Source organism: Mus caroli, unplaced genomic scaffold (assembly GCF_978045245.1).
Source record: "Mus caroli unplaced genomic scaffold, Mus_caroli_1 scaffold_12, whole genome shotgun sequence".
Taxonomy (NCBI): domain Eukaryota; kingdom Metazoa; phylum Chordata; class Mammalia; order Rodentia; family Muridae; genus Mus; species Mus caroli.
The window spans coordinates 100,365,187-100,387,598 of NW_028227267.1; the positions used below are offsets into that span (position 1 = coordinate 100,365,187).

Genomic DNA, 22,412 nt, shown 5'->3' on the forward strand with positions numbered 1-22,412 from the left:
AAGTTCTGAGAGTCCATGTCTGCTCCGACCCAGTAAGAACTGATGAAGCACAGACATACAAGTAGAATAAAGGACTCACAAGACTTGTGTCAATTAGGAACCAGACCTCATGACAGCGTCTCCCAGGCAACCTGAGGATTCTGAATACAGTTGCTTGGCTGGCTTCCCTCACCTCTAGAGGAAGTCAAGTCATATTTACGTGGCTGAAATAGTACTCATCTCTTAAGACGCTGGACGGAGGCGGAAACAATTCTGCTCTTTTAAATGAACTTAGTGGGATTTTCAAGGATCCAGCTTGACTGCCCATATTCTCCATGCTCCCCATCCCAGGGGCCACTTCACACACTTCTCGGTGGTGGGCGAATGCCCCTTAGCAGGCACCGTAGAAAGGCCCTGGATGTATTTCAGGGTTGGTCTTGTCTTTTAAGAGTGAATTTGTTTAATTTGTGTGAGTGTTTTTCCTGTGTGTATATGCATGCGTCCCGTGCGCATGCCTGGTGCCCATGTTCCGTGCGCATGCCTGTTGCTCACAGAGCTCCGAACCTCATCCAGAACTGGAGTTCTGAATAGTTGTGAGCCGCCGTGCAGAACCACGGGGTCTCTGCAAGAGCGACAAGCGCTCCTAACTGCTCCCATCTCTAAAGATTTATCTATATAAAAGTTTTTGATCAGTATGTTCTGAAATTAACTGCATTGAAAGTAGACCAAGTAATATTTAGGGCTCTGAATGTTTACTATTAAGAACATGTCCTTAAACTTTTAGAAATTTCAAGTTTTCTTGTTTTTTCCCCCTTTGATATTGTTTTATGTGACCACAAAACACTTAATCTTTACTCAGAAATAGAAAATACTTGAATAGAAATAGAAAATAACGCAGAAGGCTGAATTTCCCCTTTTATATTGCATTTAATCAGAATGAGGCAGACTTGCTATTTCTCAGTAGTTGTGTGAATGGGGCCCAACTCATAAGTGGCTTGTGTTTACATATTCTCCTTAAATAAATGGAAGTCAGTTAATGTATGAAAAGTTGCTTTGTTTTCCTTTCTTGAAAAAAAAAAAAGTCTCCTCTTCCCCCTCTGATGAACCAGCATCTGCCTGTGTAGCGCTAACTGCTGCTGTTTTTGCTTCCGTGACAGCGAGCCGATGGCGGAGTCTCTTCTCTTCACCTGCCTCCCTGGCTTTCCCTTATAGCCCTGTTGCAAGACTCAGCCCTTATAGCAATGGCGTTAGTACTCCCAGCTCCTCTAAAACCTCCAACAAAGCAATACTAACACCTGAAAGAACAGGTAATATTTCAATTCCTGACCAGCTGCTTGCTTTGCTACTTAGCCATGAAACGCGACACACTTGTCCATCTGCCGCGGGAAAGCCTGAGGGTGACCTAGTGTCTAATCGGTTATGCTGCACGCTTCCTCTGTGTACGGAAAGCGCATGCGTCCGTGTGCTCGTTCACTGCTTGGCTAGGTTGTGTTTGGTAGATTGCCCTCTCTAGCGAAAGCGCACACGTAGGTACGCGTTTCCGAATGCTTGACGTGGATGGGATCTGAGTTGAGGTATTTCCTTACTGATTTCAAGATTACACGACTTTGCCGGGCATGGTGGCGCACGCCTTTGATCCCAGTGCTCGGGAGGCAGAGGCAGGCGGATTTCTGAGTTCGAGGCCAGCCTGGTCTACAAAGTGAGTTCCAGGACAGCCAGGGCTATACAGAGAAACCCTGTCTCGAAAAACAAACAAACAAACAAAAAGATTACACGACTTTATGTCATTTTCTAGAGTTTGTGTTTTCTCTTAGGTTTTTGAATCCAGGCCTCAGCAGGAGCAATGTTGGATCTTTATGAGATTAGAGTCTCTTCACCATTGCCTTTTTTTGTCTCAGCATTGGTGTGAATCCATCGAAATAACATTTGAAAAGTTGCTCTTTCATTCGGCTCCTTTCCTCTTTGGTTCCTTTAGATTATCCCACTGACTATTTTTCCCTGGGGATCAGCAAGCCTCCTGTGATAGTTCACTGGTCACAATTATGAAGTTGTATATGATTTTATATAAATGTTTCTTTTATGCATGCCATTTACCATTTATGATACTACTATGTCTGCCCACTAAACATGGACTGGGTTAAATTTAATTGTGAAATATATAATCAGTTATTACCAGAGACAGTCATCTGATTATCAATTAAAAGTATACATATATGCATATATTATATGTACATGTATGCATTTATATACATATAAATTTTGTATGCACAGTTTTCTTAGCATATGTGTGTGTGTATCCTCAAACACTGCTCCCTTAGATTTTGGCACTAATTTTTTAGTAAGCAGTATCGAATAATTTTGCTTTCATTCTAGAAGTTGGATTTGAAAAAAAAAAAAGAAAACAATAAATTGTTTTATACTTATAATTTATAAACAAGTAAAGATAAATTTATTGTTTTGTCAAATGGTGTCATGTCAGTCTTTTGTGACATGTAAACAAGGAAAACGCCACTTGTATATGAGTTATAACACATGTCTACTTATGATTTCCGTAAATAATAATGTATTTCCTCTGTGTTTTAGGTTATACCTCCAGGGGCTCTCCACTTAGTCCGCAGTCATCCATCGACAGTGAGCTGAGTACCTCGGAGTTGGAGGACGACTCTATATCCATGGGATATAAATTACAGGACCTTACTGATGTTCAGATCATGGCTCGTCTGCAAGAAGAGAGTATGTTCTTTTTCATTGAGGGACGCCAGGTTCCCCACTTAGACAATAAATGCTGGAGAGTCATGAACCTTTCCCAGGGAGTAGGCAGACAAGTGGATTCTTCGTTTCGTATCAGCTTCCTTTGTAGTTGGAAGAGATACATGTTCCTTAAGTGCTGAAGAACATTGTAGGGGTTAGGTTAGGCCAACTCTCAGCATCATTGATCGATGGAGATTGTAGGCATTCCAGAACATTCTGCTCATAACAGCAGGTTAAAAACGGACACACAAAGGTTCTCAGCATCCTTTATTTGCAATAGCTTGTATCTGTTACTTTTCTGTTGTTGTGGTAAAACATCAGATGCACAGACGGCTTAAGGAAAAATTAGTTTATTTTGCTCATGGTTCCAGAGGGTGAGAGTCCATTATGACATGGTGGAGGATGGCAGCCAGCAGCAGGCATGGTGAGAGGGGAAGGAAGCTGAGAGATCACACCTTTAACAGCAAATGGGAAACAGGAGAGTGAACCAGAAGGAGGGCCAGGCTATGAACTCTCAAGGCCTGTAGCTAGTGCTGTACTTCCCTCAGCAGGGCTCAAAGCTCCTAAATGTCTCTAGACAGCGCCCTCAACTGGAGACCAAGTGCTCAATTGCAGGAGCCTATGGAGGGTATTTCTCATTTAGACCATCACCTTCTAGCTGGAGTGTGTTTAGATGCTGTTTGGTAGCGAAGGCTTAAGAAAATGTGGAATATCCATATCCTAGAGTGTTACTCCCCAGTAAGCAGGAACACCTGATTATTGACAGGTCACCAGGGGGGGCTCTAGGGAATCACAAGAGAGTGCAGTGTAACTATTTCTGTAACCTTTTGAAATGATAGGCCTTGGGAAGTGTAGGGCAGATTGGTGGGTGGGGGCGGGGCTGAAGGACCTAGAAGGAAAATGGTGGCAGATGGACTTTGAACAGGATACTACAAAGGGTTTTGTGGTGTAGAGATTCTTGGTATTGTGAGTGGCATACAGGCATGCAGCTAGTACAATAATTATAAGAAAGTTAATATTGACCTGTACATACATAAGTATATGAAAAAATCTGTATAAAATGGGTAGATTATAACACTGTTGATATCCTAATTTTATTACTCTAATAAAAAATTTGCAGAACTGTTGGAAACTGGGTGAGGTCCTTGAATTACTTCCTAGGGCTTTGTGGGGGCCCATAGTAATCTTTAAAAACATCAGTAAAAATGCATTCCTATGCTCCAGGCTGAGTGACTGTGGAAGATCACTGGAACTGCAGCAGTTTATGGAGTCATCTTTGTGTGAGGCACTTCAGAGGCATTGATATCGAGGGTGCAGTAAGGTGTGCATTGCAGCACTGGGTAAAGCTTGTTTAGGGTTTATCTCTTCAGGCCAGCATAGAGGAAACTTAAACACACCAATTTCCTCATTTTAGAATTACTCAAGAGCCCTGTGAAACACATGGTGATACTTATGCAGGGTTTAATAAGATACATGGTGAAGAGCAAGGCGGTTACTTTGTATCATTAACTGTGAATTTAAGTGCTTTGCTTAGCCCAAAATGTGGAAAAAGATTGGACTCATATTTAGATATTAAGTAGCCAGGAAGAGACGACTTTAAAAATTGGCTACGGGCAATGTTAGGAATAAAACACTGCATCATAACAACTTCATAATAATGGAAAACAAAGACAGTGTGACTGTCTATGGGGTGGATGCTGTTGAGGATGGTGAGGATGGCCTAAAGCTCCTGAAGCGTTGAAGCATCGTGGTGCTCTGAAGAAATTATAGCTAGTAACATAAAAGAAAGTGAGAGATGACCTTGTTTGAAAATATTCGCTCCTCAGGTTTTAAGCTTTCTTTTTAGCCCTGGACATCAGTAGAGGGAGCAGGTACCTTACTGCATCAGGGATTTGGTTTTTGTAATTCCTTTGGCTCACAGGAATTTGTAGTTATAGTGATTATTTCTTTCTAAACTCTGTCTTCCTAACTGTATTCAAACCTGAAAAAGGATAATTTGGACATTTTTATAGGTAACGATTTCTGGAGCCATAGTAGATAGGTCTGATCTTCACAACCATGGGGATATAGTTTTTTCAAAATTGTCTGACCTAACATTAGATATGTGACTGGTAGATAAATGTGAGGTTTTTTTTGTTTGTATTGGGGGTTATTTAATGTCCTTAAACAAAATGTTGTGTCCTTGTTTGAGTGACTTATTGCCATTTTAAAATAAAAATGTCAAGTACTGTGTGTTTCACTAGGTCTCAGGCAAGACTACGCTTCCACATCAGCATCAGTGTCCAGAAACAGTTCCAGTGTGTCCCTGAGTTCAGGGAAAAAGGGGACATGCAGTGATCAAGAGTATGATCGATACAGCCTGGAGGACGAGGAAGAGTTTGACCATCTGCCGCCACCCCAGCCCCGTCTTCCGAGGTGTTCACCTTTCCAAAGAGGGATCCCCCACTCACAGACTTTCTCCAGCATCCGGGATTGCAGGAGGAGCCCCAGTACCCAGTATTTCCCCTCAAATAACTTCCAGCAGCCACAGTATTATTCACCTCAAGCCCAGACTCCAGACCAGCAACCAAATAGGACCAATGGAGGTAGGTTATGCTTCCAGCCAGTGAGGCCGGTCTAGGCTTATCCTCCTCATGCCCTTGTCAGTTTGGTCTAAATTTACATCTAACGTTGACTACCTCCTACCCTACCTATGTCTCAGCTTATAGATTTCCGACTTCAGGAAAACTGCCATGATGATCCTGTCTCAGAATGGTCTTTTGTGTACTTGTGTGTGTTCATGCGCACACATACACACACACACACACACACACACACACACACACACACACACACACGCAGAAGATGGCCTCACACCTGTGCTGCATGCATTGTACTGACTGAGCCACCTCTCCGCCCCTTAATGTGGGAATCTTTATGTTGCTGTTTGTCCAGCGTGAGGTGGCTGTATGTATTGGGCAGGCTGGAGGCTTCCTGGCTGAGCTCCATGTGGTTAAAGACCCCTTATTGCCCTCACAGCCTCAATAACCTGTCACTGTGGGGTTTGGGCTTAGAGCGTCCACAGTGAAGATTTGGGAGCCTGCTGCTCTTGCACCTTCAGATTTAGGAGGGGTTTGGGGAAGCATGTGTCTAATTCCCAACTTCAAATTGATAGCCACAGAGCAGTAGGATGAGGGAGACAGCTGCTCCATGTTTGAAGGAGAAACTGGTTGTTAATTCATGTCAGTGTGGTGGGTTATAATTCTCCTTCACATTATTTACTGTTCTCTTCCTCGTATCCTGAGAAATTAGAGTCTGGCTGTTTGGAACTACCGAGAGAACAATTGGGTAGCACTCCAAGGCTGGTGTGCGTTTGTTTGTGTTGCTGATCAGCCAGAACCTCCATGTAGAACCTAGAAAAGTGGAAAAAACTACTTGGCTATTTTGGACTTACATAGTTAGAGCCTTTAATTATTAAATCATACCATTTCTCAAAGTCTGTAAGTAGGCAAATAGTTCTTTAAAATGTCAGTAGGGTGAATTGGATTAGTGATCAAACATTCCTAATTTTCACCTTTCCTTCCTCCGTACTTGAATTATTACTGCAGACTAGAAGTTCATTTGAAAATATTGAAAGCACTATATTCCCAATATTTCTGTTAACACACTCAGATTTTAACTTGAGAGTGTTGGCTAAAGCAAGTCTTAGCAGCTAATATCTCAGAGCTCCTACTGCCAGGAAGATGGCACTACATTCTCCATGCCTGTGCTTACTGGGTGGTGTGGCATCATGTCGCAGCTGGAAGGTGGGCACCTGGGCATGTTACCTGAAGGTGCTTTCAAGCACCACAGTTGAGTTCATCCTGCAAGCTCTGGCTCTGCATCTTGGCATCGTCAGTGGATTGTGCTCCTCTGTGCCACTGTCTCTGCCTTGGAAAAGTGATACCACTTAGAAAGGACTGGGTTTCCCAGAAGCCCCAGCTCTGATGCTGCTCACGGGAACCTGGATGCACGCCGCAGTCCAGGATTTGGCTGCAGTGGTTTTATTTTTTCTAAGTGTTTCTTCCCGTGAGGGGACATGGGACACAAAGGTAATTTCTTGTCTGTGCTTCTGAGCAGTCAGCTTTACAGCTGCAGTCACAGGCTCTGAGGTCACCAGGCCCTGAGTTCCAGTCCTGCCCTCCCACTCAGACCTTTCAAGCTGGAGTTTCTCAGGTCCCTATAGCTTTGGTGTTCTTAGCTGTAAAATGAAGAAAAGATAACATCTGACTCTCAGAAAATGTTACTGTGATTTCACATTGAACCATCTGGTGTATTTTTCCCAATTTAAATATGTTATAAGGAATGAATTAAATGATGGATATTGCAGTGCCTGGGGTAGATGTGCTGAATAAAATGTCTCTCCCACTCCACCTACACTTTTTGAACACTTTTAAACATATGGCTCAGATATCTGAGCTTTCAATGTTATTTGAACCAACTTATGGAAGAAAACGGTAACTTTGAGAGTACCCGTGTTTTTCTGAAACACTATAGATGGGAGAAGATTGTTAGCTCTTCAGCCTATTTTGTAAAATGGTAATGAGAAATTTAAAGGGCACATAACCTTGCAAGGTGAATGAATTTGTTAGGGGGACCCTGGGGGTGTCTTGCGCGCCTGACTCGCCAGCAAGAATGACGCTGCAACAGGATCCTTCTGCACACGTTTATTGGGAGAGTTTGATTGCAGAGGCGAAGAGACCCCAAGCCCAGAACTGGTGCTGCTTATATAGGCCTAGGAGAGGCGTGTCTCACACCTGGATTGGTTGTGCTTGGGTTATGTTTACCACCTCATTTGCATGCCTACATCTGATTGCTTAACTTCTCTCTCATCTGACTGGTTAACTTCTCTCTCATCTGATTGGTTAACTTCTCTCTCATCTGATTGGTTAATTTTGGTTAATTCTCAAAACCTCATCTTGGCAAAAAAACTTTATTGCCTATGTATGCGTGGTGCCCAGCGGAAGCCAGCGCCACCCTGCAACGGCACATGTGGCTTCCCACAGGGGTGAATCAGGGTACAGAAGGGAGGAATAGATATGATAAAGAAACATTGTATATGTGTATGAAAAATTTTAAGAATAAATAAAATATTATTTTTAAAGTATACTGAATTCTATAGAATTACTGGGAATAATAAACCAAACTGGCATTGTAGCATACACTTTTAATCCCAGCACTGGGGAGGCAGAGGCAGGTGGATGTCTAAGTTCAAGATGTGCTTGGTCTACATGGTAAGACCACAACCTAAATAAAACAGCAACAGTTTAAAAGGTAGAAATAGATTTTTAAAATTTTATTTATTTACTTACTTATTTGGTGGCTCCATTTCTGGTTTCAAAAGAGACTACTTGTGAAATATCTTGACATGTTTTGGGAATCTTTGAATTGGGAATATATTTGTCAGACAGCAAATAACTAAGTTTTGCAGATCTTTTCTACCATTCCTGTATTCTTTAGGGTTTGGTGGTGTGCTGCACAGACCCTTCCATGGGTCTATGATGACTGGCAGGTGAAACTAGTGTCTCCTTGGTTCCTGAGTTGTCTTTGTTCCACCGAAGGCTGAGTTTTGCTGCCCCCCTGACCAATATCCGAACTCTTTTCATGCTCTCTTCTACCTTTCAGTTGTATATTGGTCCTTGAAGATGAAATTCCCGAATTCTTAGGAAGATGGAATTAGGACATTGCTTTTTCAGTCCTTGGACTTTTAAAGTGTGTACTACTATGAATCTATTCCAGGTTGTTCTCTAGTGAAGTGAGCCATATTGCCAGATGGTCGGATTCAACCAGAGACCACAGCTCACCTGGAAGTGTCTGAGTGTTTATACTTGGACAGCTTATTAGTAAGGGCGGATTCCAGGATTATGGTGTTAGTAAATTGACTTGTACCTAAGTACATGAAAAGACTGCTTTTAAAGACCAGTGTGTCTGGATCAATGGAGATTAATGGAGATAACAGTGTGTGTGCTTTACCTAGATCATGGTTTGAGGGAGAAATACAACAAATAATATTCTTGGGATGCTTAGAAAATTTTGTTTATGAGCTATGGTGCTGTGCTTAAATGTGACAAACATATTGTGATTTTATACACATCTCTTCATCTTAGGAGATCCAAATGCATTTAGGGTTAAAGTATCAAGAGTGCCTGAAGGTTTTGTTCTGTTGAAAGCACACAGATGGCTGTGTTATAATGACCTGACTGGCAGGATGAGGCAGCTCAGAGCTCTAGGAAGAAAACATGTGTACTCATGGTGCAGTTTTTAATTTTGCTATATTAAAAACATTTATGGTAGATTTCTGAAAATAAGCACATTTTAATTTGCATTAATTTATTGTACAGTAGACAGGCAAACCCAGGGACAAATCTGTGCTAGACAAACGGTCCTACCCCTGAACCACACAATCAGCTCCTGGAATTAGATTTTCATACTGCAGAAGTGCAATCTTCTAATCAATAGAATGTCATTGTTTCCCTATATCTCTATGCTATCTAATATATATATTAGATATGCCCAACCCATTGTGGGCATTCTTAGGCATGCTCTGTGTGGTTCTATAAGAAAGCAGGCTGAGCAAGCCAGTAAGTAGCATCTGTCCCTCCATGGGCTCTGCATCAGCTTATGCCTCCAAGTTCCTGCCCTGTTTGAGTACCTGTCCCAGCTTCCTTCCATAATGAATAGTGATATGAAAGTGTGAGACAAAAATCATCAACCTTCTCCGCCCCCCCAGCTTGCTTTTGGTCATGGTGTTTCATCAAAGCAATAGTTACCCTAAGACATAAACAATAGATTTGAAATAACTTTTATTATCGACTTGCTTATAAGCATTTATTAGTTCTTTATCATAGGTATGAATGTTCAAGAAACACCGTGTCTGTACACTTTGGTCCTCTGTATGGTTTTAGACCTTTGAGATTTTGGAAGGAATCCCCTGAGAGGAGAGTAAGGGGAAGTAACTGTAATGAAGAAAATAACCATGAAATAGAAGAATCTGTGGCAGGGTACTTATAGAACTGCACAGGCAGGGAATATGGGAGTGGCAGCCAGCATGTGTAGAGAAGAGTTCCTCTATGGAGGAGGAGCTGTAGATTCATGTAATGTATTAGCAAGAGTTTGCAGGTTGGTGTAAACACACTGGTCTTCTATCATTGCACTTTCTAAAATTTCTTATTGTACTTCATTATACTTGCTGTGTAATATGCTTATTATACTCGATTGGTTTTCTGTCTATCCCTAGACAACATCAGAAAGCACAAGCTGCTAGACAGAGGCACAGTTAAAGAACATGGGCAATAAAGGTGATGCAGTGTGCAGGGGAGGAAGATAAAGGGATCTGGCTTGATTTGCATCATGAGGAGTCAAGTACATCCCTGGTTCCTGACTTAGCTTGCAAAAAAATATGACCATCAGATTGTATGCCTTGATACACACACTCCAGTGTATTGGGGCATATAATAAGATAATTCTTAATAGATTTGAGCAAAGAAAAACATTAAAAACAATAAAAACAAATTTAGACATTACCGTGTTTGTGGTCTTTGGAAAATTCAGCCCTACTTTTTAAAACGTTATTCTTTAATATTTAATTTCTTTCACCTTGGAGAAACTGAATTTATCTTAGTTTCTCCTCTGGAGTTGATAATGGAACTAAATATATGAAATTCAGTTTTAAAGCATAAACTTGAAGAGACTTGGCAACTGTGGTAGTCTCATACACTGTGGCATCCCCAACATAAACGGGGTGCGTGCCATTTAACAGGTGCACCACAGGTATTCCCTGTTCATTCCATGGAATGAAGGAATGTGTTCAATGGAGGAACTGCTGTGTCCAGTTAAGGGAGTAGTGCCCTGACCCTGGGAAGGAGCAGGGGGATGGCAGGAATGGGCATCAGGAGGTAGATAAGCTCGGTGGTGTGTTGGGCCTGTAGCCTGGAGGCTTAATCTGACCCATGTTCAGAATTTGAGGCTTTGGGGTGACGGTGACAGAGCCAAGCTGGGGCTTCCCAGATGCGTCCTTGTGTTCTAAAAGAGGGCAGCAGGGTCTGTGGGAACCAGCTAAGTGTGTTTTGTGGAGTGGGTGGCAAAAATGAGCTCTGAGCTGCAGTGGTGGAAGGAATATTAGAACTGACTGGATTTGGACAAGTGTGTGGCTCTACATGATGTAGACCTAACAGGAAAGAGGAGAGAAGTCCAGTTTAGTGCTTGCTCCAGTTTAGACTGAACCTTTGTTTTCTGCTTAGAGTGAACTGACCTGTGTGGTAATGGAGAAACCGATTACCTTCAACTGGTTCTTGAGGCTTTCAAATCTGAGCCTGGCTGTTTGTAACTCTCTGCTACCTCCTGGTGGCAGAAGGTGCGCCTGGCAGGAGAGAAACAAAAATAATCAGGTCATTCAGTCTTTTGGTCTTTTTTGAGAGTGCAAACAGCTTGTACGTGGGGAGGGTTAATGCTTTGAAGAAGTTTATGATAGTGACTGGCAGCTCTCCTAAGAGAGTTCAAATTGGAATTTTATTTATTCCATTTTAACGTGTTACCAAAAGATTTACTAAGTTTTGGTTTTGAGTTCCATATATATATATATATATATATATATATATATATATATGTGTGTGTGTGTGTGTGTGTGTGTGTGTGTGTGTACACATATATGCATAATATATGTATATATATTAAATACTCAAATATCTTTATTTTTAGTGTTTTTATTTGTAAATAGTTGCAGGGTTATTTTCTAACTTTATGTTAATTCACTTACTGAGCAGTAACAAAAAAGTAGAATTGTTTTTTTCTTTGCCATAGAATGTGTGTTTTCTCTTGTCAACAATGTATCAGTTGGAATATTCTAGAGTGTCCATTGCCCATATAAGAGATTGGTTCTTCCTTAGTCTTTTTGTAATGGACATGTTGTTGTTTCTGTGTCCTTGAACAAATTGCCTTTTTATTTATTTACTTTGAAAGCAAATGTTTCTATTGGCATTCAATTTACTTGTGGTTTTTAATTTAGGAAAATCCTTTCTTCTTTTAGATAAGCTAAGAAGAAGCATGCCTAATCTGGCCCGGATGCCGAGCACCGCTGCGGTCAGCAGCAACCTCAGCTCTCCTGTGACAGTGAGGAGCAGTCAGAGCTTTGACTCCAGCTTGCATGGAGCTGGAAGTGGGGTTTCTCGGGTACCGTCCTGCAGTAAGTACAGCAGAGTGATGGCTCTAAGCATCCTCGTTAGTCGGGACACCAGGAGGAAATTTTTCCAACATTTCTTTCTCATCTCTGTCCATGAGAGGAGTCGTTTCTAACTTAGACTTAGTTGTTTGTAACTTAGATTTCACTACAATCAGGCAGTGCTCCCTCCAGTGTCCATGTTTTCAACTGCTACAACTAATAAATTATAGGAGGCCTTTAGCTCAAGGATAGCAGACACACTGGATAATCCCCAGCGTACCCATGTACCTTTCCCATACAAATCCTTATCTTTCCTTCTGTGAGCCTGCCATTTTCACTCAAGAGAGGCACACCAGTTTGGTCCAGCTGTTACTGTGGTCATGCTTTCACTATTCCAAAGCATTTTCCTGCAAAGATGGAGATAGTGTTGTATAAGGTAATGTTATCTCCTCCGTTCCAGTGTAGCTGTACGGATTCATTCACAGCGCCTATAGGGATAGGGTGGTTCCAGATACTCATTCCATCCCTCGTGTGAGGTCTGCTGACGTGAGTCTTACAAAGACCCCAGGCCAATATTCACATACTGTAAGAGGACCACAGAGAATGCAAAATGTTGGCTAAGAGTTTGCATCTCTAGTGGTTTTTAAATTTGCCTTCCTCAAACCTAGATTTGGATATCAGTTTATTTCCCAACATGTGATTGTCTTTTATTTCTTTATGTCCTGGTTCCTAACGACAAAACGACTTCATTTATTCTGTGTAAGGAGCTGCTCTAGCTGACTTATAGTGATTATCTTATGTCGCCTACCAACAACTCTGTGACATAGTTTCTATTATCATTTTGTTGATGAGAAAGTTTCAAGTGGGTAAAGTAACAATTTAGCCAAAGGTGGGCAGGTCAGAAGTGCAGAGTTAAAAACAAGGTCTATCTCCTGCTAGGGCTTATGTTTTCTGCTATACAGGTTGAGCTTCTGCAACCTAGAAATAAAATATAGAAAATGTTTCACGATCTGAAACTTGAAGGCTGTGTGATACCTTAAGTGGGAAATACACTTAAATTTCACTATTCTGTGAAACTTGTTTTCATATTAAAAATACCTACAATGGTGTATGAATTTATCATTAAGTTATGTGCATATAAGGGAACTTTGTATTTGGACTTTGGTTCAACTACAGTGTGTAGAATTTCTCTTGCTGAGATGACTTAAAAAGAAGAAGGTATATCGTTTATATTTTCAAAGGAGTGTTTTTGCCCAAGGCTAGCTCTATTGCTTTGGGCCTGAGACAAGAGGAAAATCCTGGAACATATGGAGGAGTAATTTGGGCACGTGGTGGCAAGGGCACAGAAGGTAAACAGAGAAGAGGACAGGGGCGAAGCCTATCACACATACTCCTGCAGTGATCTACCACATGTAGATCAGACTCAAGGCCTCTTCCAGCCTTGAGTCCGAAAATTTCTGCCCCCTTGAAAATAGTGACCAAGGATTCAATACCCATACCTGAGAGTGAGCCTTCATAATGACCATCTGATGATCCCAAAGGTATTTAATCTATCTCCAGGAATTCCCATGGTCTTGACAGTTAACGGAGTTCTCAAAATGTCCGCATTCAAAGTTCCCCTAAGACCTCAGCAGCAGTAAACTACTATGAAATCAAGAAAACGTTACATACTTCCAGCATAAAACAATGTAGAGTGAACATTTCCATCCCAGCAGGGAAGAATAGGGATAGAAAGGCAAGGCCCAATCCCAGCCAAGTCAGCAACTACGGTCACAAGGTCAAGCGGTCTGACACGTGACGGGCAGGAGCAAAGGCTCTTGGTTAGTCCTGTATCTTATGGTTCTGCAGTGTGCAGACCATACGGCTTCTCTCTGGGCCAGCTCCTCCCATTCCCTGCAGCTTTCCTTGGCAAATGTCCCATGTTTATCAGATCTGTAATTCCTGAAGTCTCACTACAAGGCTTCTGGCCCTCCCCCACACTGCCCAGTCTGTCTCCTTCACCGTCCTTTGAGTGCTTAGGCGGAGTCTGTGCACTGATTGCTCTTACATTCTGCCTGCCTACCTGCAGAACAGCACCATGTGAGTGACTTCAGAGTCTTCTAGCTCTTTTAGACCCTGGCAGCAGGGATCTGAGTCTCAGCAGACTCCTCACTTCCTTCTTCACCAAAAATACAGTCTTTTCTGCTGTCATGTCTAACTGGAGCTCTGGCCTTCTACTATGAGAGTCATTAAATGCAAAATTTTTTTGTTGTTGTTTTGTTTGCCTGCTTCTATAAACATCTTCCAAATTCACAAATTCCTCCTTGCAAACCAGTAGCAGAGGCTTAGGAACCACAAGGTCATAGGGTCAGAGCAGCCACCCAGCTTTCAGTGTTTCGTTGGGTTTTTGATCACTATGACACATAACCAAGAGAAGCCACCTAAAGGGAAGAAAAGTTCATTTTGGTTCAGTGATGCATGTTTCAGCCCATGACTGACTGGATTGCTCTGGGTCTGAGGCACAGCAAATGTCATTCTGTGGGAACAGGTAGATGAGGGAATTGTTGACTGCCCAGTAGCCAAAAGAGACATAGGAAGGGCTTAGGGACAAGGTATGTCTTCCTGGGATATGACCTGCTCTATCCCAGTAGGCCCCATCTCCTACTGTTTCCAGTACCTCTCAGTCAAAGGCCACCAGCTAGGAGCTGAGGCTTCAACACAGGAGCCTGCTTGGTGACATTTTATGGTCAAACCACTAACACAAAAGATATGTCTATGTATATATGCAAATGTTCTACAACATGTGGGGCTGGAGAGATGGCTAGGTGATGAACTGGCCCCGATTTGGTTCCGAGGCCACATCATAAGTCACAACCTTCTGTAGTTCTGGGGGATCTGATGCCATCTTTTGGACTCTGGATACTAGGCATACACAGACATACATTCAGTTAACACACCCACATGATTGATTGATTGATTGATTGATTGATTGATTGATAGATGGTAGAAATATATGTGTGTGTGTGTAGTAGAAGATATATAGATAGAATATAGAAGATAGATGGATAGTTGGGTAGATAGATGGTAGATGATAGACAATAGATTGATAATTTCTCAAGTTTGAAAACATCCCAAATGTTAGTCTAAGGCCTGTTTCCCAGCATTTTAGATAGAGCACTCAGCCTGCGTCATGGTTTACTGTTAATGTATTTTACCAGGCTGTGAGCTCTGGACTTGGACCTTGGTTCATTGTGAATGAATGAGTGAAATAAACATGAGTTCATGAATGAATCCATATCCATTAAATAGTTAAATTAGTGGGGTGTCTAATGAAGGCAGAGCTGATTCACGAATTTACTAATGATGCAAAACAGAGAGGCCTGTTCACTGACTGATGTCAGTTATTTTTAGACAGCAGGCTAATTATGAAGAAATTTAGCTGAGGGAAAATATACATTCTAGCTCTGAGTTAATGAAGACTAACAGTGTAAATGTGGAGTGATAGAAAAATGTTTCCTCTTTAGTAAATATAGGATTGATAAGGAATGTGCTGATTGTAACTTTGTGAGTCTTTGAGTGCCATAATAATCAGCACAACACAAAATAGGATGGAGTATTCGTGATTTTGGATTTCTAGCTTTGAAATACTAAAAAACTAATGCAATCATATTGGAAGGAAATGGCCTGTGGCTGAGACCATCTGAACTGCAGAGTAAATAATAATAATAATAATAGATTATAATAGATAGTGCCATATAAATATCTCTGGGTCCATGCTTAACAAAGGAAAAAACAAGGGATGGATGGGGGGAGGGGGATTCTCTATAGTCAGGATTCTATTTAAAATACATAAAGAATTAAGATAGAAAAGTCACAGGAAAGCAGGACAAACAAGAGGCATTACTGTGCATTAGGTCGGTCACTCTGTGGTTTGGATGAGAATGGCCCCCACAGCTCTACATTTGGATGCTTGGTCAACAGGGAGCAGCAGGATTGGTCGATAGCATTAGAAAGGAGGAGGAGGAACAGCCTTGTTGGAGGAAGTGCATCATTGAGGGTGGGCCTTGTTGGAGGAAGTGCATCACTGGGGGTGGGCCTTGTTAGAGGAAACTCAAAGCCCACAACCAGACCAGTCTCACTCCCTTTGTTCTTGTGGCTATGGTCCCCGCCTCCAGCTCTAGCGCCTGTATGCTGCCATGCTCCTGTCATGTCAAGCCTCTCAAACTGTAAGCAAGCCCCCAGTTAATTGCTTTCTCCTTTGAGAGTGCCATGGTCATGGTGTCTCCTCACAGTGACTCAGATGTTCCCATTTCAGGTTTAGGGGCTTAGGATTCTGCAGAGGCTGGGGAGAAAACTTCATCAACAGAGGACTGTGTGGTCAGACTGGACCTCGGGTTTTTAGTTATGAAATCCAGGCATCATAGCCTTCCTGACTTTTTCATTTGTTACTTATAAAACTTAAATGATGTCTATCTTTGCTAGTTTCTTCTGGTAGCTATTATTTCTTTAATGTGGGTCCCTTACATATGTTGGCTGTAAGGGACATAGTTCATCAGTAGGACTCTTCTTTTATATATATATATATATATATATATATATATATATATATATATATAAAAGAAAAAAAACATATACATATATATATATATATATATATATATATATTTTTTTTTTTTTAGACAGGGTTTCCCTGGCTGTCCTGGAACTCACTTTGTAGATCAGGCTGGCCTCGAACTCAGAAATTCACCTGCCTCTGCCTCCCAAGTGCTGGGATTAAAGGCATGTGCCACCATTGCCTGGCCAGTAGGACTCTTCTTGAAAGCTACTCTGTACTGTCATTTCAAATGAAATTGGACTTTTATTGAGTCCACCAGACACTTTTGGGTGAATCAGCAGCAGTCTAAGCATTCCATATTAATATGTAGTAAGTTTTTGTTGATTTAAGTCTTATTCAATGTGTCTTGACAATGGTTTATAGACTATTGTTTTGAGAGGTTCTATAGCTCTAAAATTAAGCTTATTTCAAAGTATTTACTTTTTTATAAATAGTGGTTTTTTTTTCAGATTTAGCTTCTACTAGTTTTATGGTATATCAGTTTTCTCCTTTCTATAATAAAACACCTGACAAGCAATTAAAGAAGGAGGTGTTTATCTTGGCTCACAATCCATCATGGCAGGAAGGCATGGAGCAGGTGGCTGGTCACATGACATCTGCACAGGGAGGCAATACAGGTGCTCAGCTGGCGGTTTTCTTTCTGTGCAGTCTAGAACCCAGCCGATAGCAGGGTGCTACCCACGTTCAGGAGAGCTCTTTCCTCCTCAATTGAACTTCTCCTGGAAAGCCTTCTTTGCCCAGTACCTGTGTTTCCATGGTGATTCTAGTCTGGTCGAGTTGACCGTGAAGAGTCACAGTCACAGATGCTAGTTAGGATATAATTGTTCTTTGTGTTTTGGCTTTCTATCCAGGGACCTTGCTGAATTCACTTCTCCTAACAGTTGAGGGGCTCTGTATGTACTCAACCTAGTAGGTTCACATTATCAACAAAGCAGGTTGAAGAATGTTCCTAAAATTGCAGCTGAGACAATGCAGTCGTCCATTGTCAGTAGAACAGACCACCATGTGCTGGAAGACCACATAGTAACACAATAGCATGTAGGGCTCTCATGCACCTAATATCCGGTAAAAGAAGCTCCACACGAAAAGGAACATGGGATGGGATTCCACTGTAGGGATGGCCAGCGTGCGGTGACAGAAGAGGAAACGTGTTCTCTCGGGAGATGTTCTCCCTGGGGTGGAGTATGGGAGTCTCTGAGAAGCTCGTGACGCTGTCCGTCTTGAGATGGGGGATCATGAACATGTTCACTGAAGAAGGTCACCAGCATGTGTACTTCAGGCTGATTATAGATAGTGCTTCGGAGAAGTTGAGCCAGGTTCACATACTGCACTGTGTTTTAATTAACAGATTTCTTTTAATTTAAAAACGTTGGTAAAATGTTAAGGATTCTAAGGAATATGTTTGTGCCTACAGATATCACTCCTGACTTCCTTTCTGTGATGACAACTATCAAATCGTCCCCATGTTTGTTTTCATGAGGCCATCGTTAGAAATATATCAAGAAATTCTCACGGGGGCTGGAGAGATGACTCAGTTTTTGAGGGCACTTGTTGCTCTCCTAGAACGCTTGAATTCAGTTTCCAGCATCCACATCAGGTGGCTTGCAACCATCTGATGCACACACACACACATACACACATGTGCTCACGAGCACACATACACACGCACACTCACACTCAAAGGCACACACACACACACACACACACACACGCACGCATACTGTATGCATACGTGCACATGCATACATAAGTAAAATAAATAAATGAAAATGAATCTTAAAAGAAATTCTAATATCTTTTTAACAGAAAAACAAATTTGTCTTGTAACAATTCAGAGATTCTTAAATGTTAGAGTCATCTTCTGAATGTTCAGAGGCCTTTGAGCAGCACTGACAGGATCTGATCAGGTTCTTTTACATGTCAGTGGGGTTTTTTTTTGTTTGTTTGTTTTTTGTTTGTTTTTTTTTCTTTTCCTTGAGATTTGGAAATTTTTTTTTTGAAAAAACTTGTAGGTAAATCTTACAACTCAGAAATCTCAAAAAAGTTGAGAAAAGACTATGTAATACATAAAATAAAGATACTTGCTATTCTATTTTTATTATTTAATACCATACATATTTATAAACCTGTTATCATTTATGCTTACACTTAGAGACCATCCATGACCCCATTCATATGCCAGAGAAATGGAAATGCAAAGACTCCATGTAAAGCCTGATTATTTTAAGTGTAATAAGACATGTTCATTGATAAGGCTTTGGGTCAAGGAGGGTACTGACTGAAGTTTGGGGAAATCATGAATTACAATTTGATTTTTGACCTTCATGCTGTTCATTCAGGCAGACAGAATGGGAAGAGTCTTCTCAGGGGATTCTCGACTACTGAAGGGTCTTAGCACCTGTACTTCACTTACCTCTTACATTCAGGAAATGTAGGCTCCTCTGCGTTTAACAGTTCTAATTAGGAGGCAGTGACGAGTTCCTCACCCTGACATTATTTTCTCCCACAGTCCCGTCACCAGGACAGATTCAGCACAGAGTTCACAGCGTGGGCCACTTCCCAGTGCCCATCCGGCAGCCCCTGAAGGCCACAGCCTATGTGAGCCCAACTGTTCAAGGCAGCAGCAGCAGCAGCAGCAGCAGCAGCAGCGGCAGTAGCAGTAGCGGCGGCAGCGGCATGCCTTTATCCAACAGCACACAGTTATATTCCACCACGGGCATCCCTACTCCAAACAAAGCTGCGGCTTCTGGGATTCTGGGTCGCAGCGCCCTTCCGAGACCTTCACTGGCAATAAATGGGAGTAACCTGCCTCGGAGCAAGATTGCACAGCCTGTCAGAAGGTGAGAACTCCGTTCTCGGGACTGAATCTGTGCTTGGAAGTTTCCAAGTTTCCCCAGCTCACCCTCACCTTTCCCTGGCTCAGGTCAACCATAGGTCATTGTCCTAAAGGCGCATCCTGGGTCCCTCCTTCTCATCAGGTGCTGGATGTCTCTGGTAGTCACATTCTGCTTTCTCTCACTTGATTCTTATCCCTGCCCCAGGTCCCCTGTGTGGCAAGTTTCCTCCCTCCTTCAGGTCTGCTCACAGTGGCACCTCTGCTTGAGGTTTGAAAGGTCTTGGTTTGATTCATCAGGAACCCATTTGTATTGTTAAGTTCCAGATGGCTCAGGCAAGCTTTTTCTTTTTTCAGCCTAAAAATGCCAAGTTCTTTATAGGGTGCGTTTTAGACAAAGGTAGTGTGACAGTAGCCTGGCTTATTTTCCTTGGTAAATGCAGAGATGTGACATGCTTATGGCTGAACAGAATTATATATTATATATATATATATATATATATATATATATATATATATATATATATGTATGTATATCTGTCCATTATTGGGGACCGTCCATTTTTTTCTTGAATGCATATCTTGAAGGAGGAAGATTTCTATCGTCATAGAATATGAAGAGGATTTGTTTACTTCAAACTTGAGAAAACATTGGATTTTCAGTTATTTTTCAAAATACTGAAATATTTCAAAATTACTTTTCAGTTCTTTGTTGCTATCATAGAAAAAATATTTAAAATGCTAAGAATTTATGCATGTGCTCAACAAAGCTGCTTTATGCTTGTAGCTGTTTTTCTATCAAGGATTGTACCTTTTCCTTTCTATCTTTTTTTACCTTGTGCATGTGCACACATGTGACTCTGTGCTCAGGCCTCAGCTCCAGCAGACAGGCAGACACTAGGAGAAGCCTGAAGGACATAACTTGATACACATTTGTGACAGTGCCAACAGCTTGTCCTTATGGGATGAAGGAACCCCGATGGGAGAGGGGGCCAGAGCAAGTCATGTGACTGTCGGGATTACTAACAGTGTGTCTGCCTTTTCCTCTCTTCATAGTTTCCTGCAGCCCCCCAAGCCTCTGTCTTCACTCAGCACACTGAGGGATGGAAATTGGAGAGACGGTTGCTACTGATGCAGTTTTACGGACCCTTGAAGAATGGGAAGAAGTGAAAATGAGGGTGTGTTACCTAGCTGGCTGGGTAACCATGGATGCTGGGATGCTTTCCCCTTCACGCTAACACACGCACGGCATCGTTTTCAGTGGACCAATCACCAGAGACTAACGAGCTCACCTACTCTCTGCCTGAGATACCGCGGCATTCCCAAACCCGCGTCCGCGGTATCGTTACCATAGATCTAGGAAGTTTTTGTAGAACTGCTCTGTACCCGGCTACTTTTTGAGAGAGATTGAGGCATATCAATAATGCTTTGCCATATGAGGTTTTTAAAGTACCTGTTCATTTTACCTACATGTTTTAAACACCTTCCATTACATGTTCTGCATTTTAATACATTGCATATTTACAACTAGGTTCTATAACATGGTTTGAATTTTAATTTTTTATAGTTTACAGGAATTTTATTTTTTGTGCCTATTTCTTTTTATGCCTATGTGAACCACTATGGAACAACTTAAATTTTGTGCCATAAAAATATTTTTGTGGTAAGGTACTATTTTTTTAGCTCTAGGGATATATCAGCAAAAACACACCATACGATTTGAGACATAATTTTACGTTGAATGAGCACAATTTAATCTAAAGCGTTGCAAGGAGACAGCCAGACGGCAGAGTTAAACGGTCTTGTCTTTTTCATTGTTAATTTATTGTCTTACATGAGTTTCATATTTATGATGGTATCACAGGCTCATTGCACTTAAGACCCGCAATGTTTGCTACTCAACCACAATTGATTTTCAATACTTTATTACAAAGGATGAAACTGTAATGTTTTATTAACAATGCTTCTGGAAACGAATGCATTTTAAAGCAAATAAATCTTTTTGATAGACCTTTTACAAAAACCCATTTGCACTAATGAATGCTTTCTTATGGTCTATGACTTACTGTTTGTTACTGTGCACACTGCTGTTTTGGAATGTTCGGAAATAAAGACTCTATTTCAGCAATATCAGGTCACCCATGAATGTGCAGCATCGGAAGTGAGACTCCCACGCCCGTGTCTCATTACAGCTGGGAAAGCAGGCGCCGTGGTGGTGCTCGTGGACGGGGGCGCTGCCGCCACACTTGGAGAACCCAATTGTAAAGATTACATTTTCTCATCTCCACAATTAGTTTGATAAGAAATCCGAAGTTTAGCTGTGTGACAAGATTTGGTCTCAGAAAGGCCACTAACCACAGGCTGTTGAGGACTCGGTTATGAATGAGCACAGTGTCACTGGGAACCCGAGCAGCCTTGGGATGTTGAGTTGGAAAACTGCTCAGGATAGGTAAAATAGGAAAATACTGCCACTGATCTGTGAACGGCCTCCTGTGAAGACGACATGGCTTCACCAAAGCTGTGAAGGGTGTCTGTGGTTACTCATCAACTTTTAACTTTTCTGTACATCGTTCTATATAGAGCTAAAACAGCTTGTAGAAATAACATTTACTGAAAATTGAAAGGTACCTGGAAATGGATATGAACAAGGAAATAATAATTACCAGGCATGCCTTTAGTGATAACATCCATGTTAGGCAGTTTTACCTACATTAATTGACCTTAAAATCTATCAGTCACACACTGTTGTTCCCTCTTGAAGATTCTGAGTCTCAGGCAATGTCAGCCTTGAAGAGCAATTGGCTGGCAATCTGTGAGGCTGCTTTTTGTCCGTCCAACTAGGACGTCATTTTCTTTACTACCATGTTCTTTCCTGTGAACATGTGTAGTCAAGTTAGCATATATATATATATATATATATATATATATATATATATATATATATATATATATCAGTTGATATATTTTATTCTGAAGAGAGTTAAAGGATTTAATTGATTTTCAGTTTGGCTATTCCTTTGGGGGTTAGAAGTGAAAGGATCTTCATCTTGGATTTTATATTCTTGTTCTCGAGTGTGTAA

At 41.5% G+C, this 22,412-nt stretch overlaps 1 protein-coding gene across 2 annotated transcripts in view; it reads left to right on the top strand.

Annotated features, from left to right (window-relative positions):
* Positions 1–21,474, top strand: part of Slain1 (SLAIN family member 1) — a 57,356-nt gene extending 35,882 nt beyond the window's left edge. The window contains exons 3-8 of one of the 2 annotated variants that reach the window (XM_029468693.2): positions 1,137–1,286; positions 2,563–2,712; positions 4,974–5,315; positions 11,774–11,929; positions 19,009–19,339; positions 20,389–21,474. In XM_029468693.2, the coding sequence (XP_029324553.1) occupies positions 1,137–1,286; positions 2,563–2,712; positions 4,974–5,315; positions 11,774–11,929; positions 19,009–19,339; positions 20,389–20,464 (1,205 nt within the window). In that variant the 3' untranslated portion in view covers positions 20,465–21,474. The remainder of the gene's footprint in view (positions 1–1,136; positions 1,287–2,562; positions 2,713–4,973; positions 5,316–11,773; positions 11,930–19,008; positions 19,340–20,388) is intronic. The other variant, XM_021182133.3, reaches the window with a different exon arrangement.
* Positions 21,475–22,412: the final 938 nt, after the last annotated feature.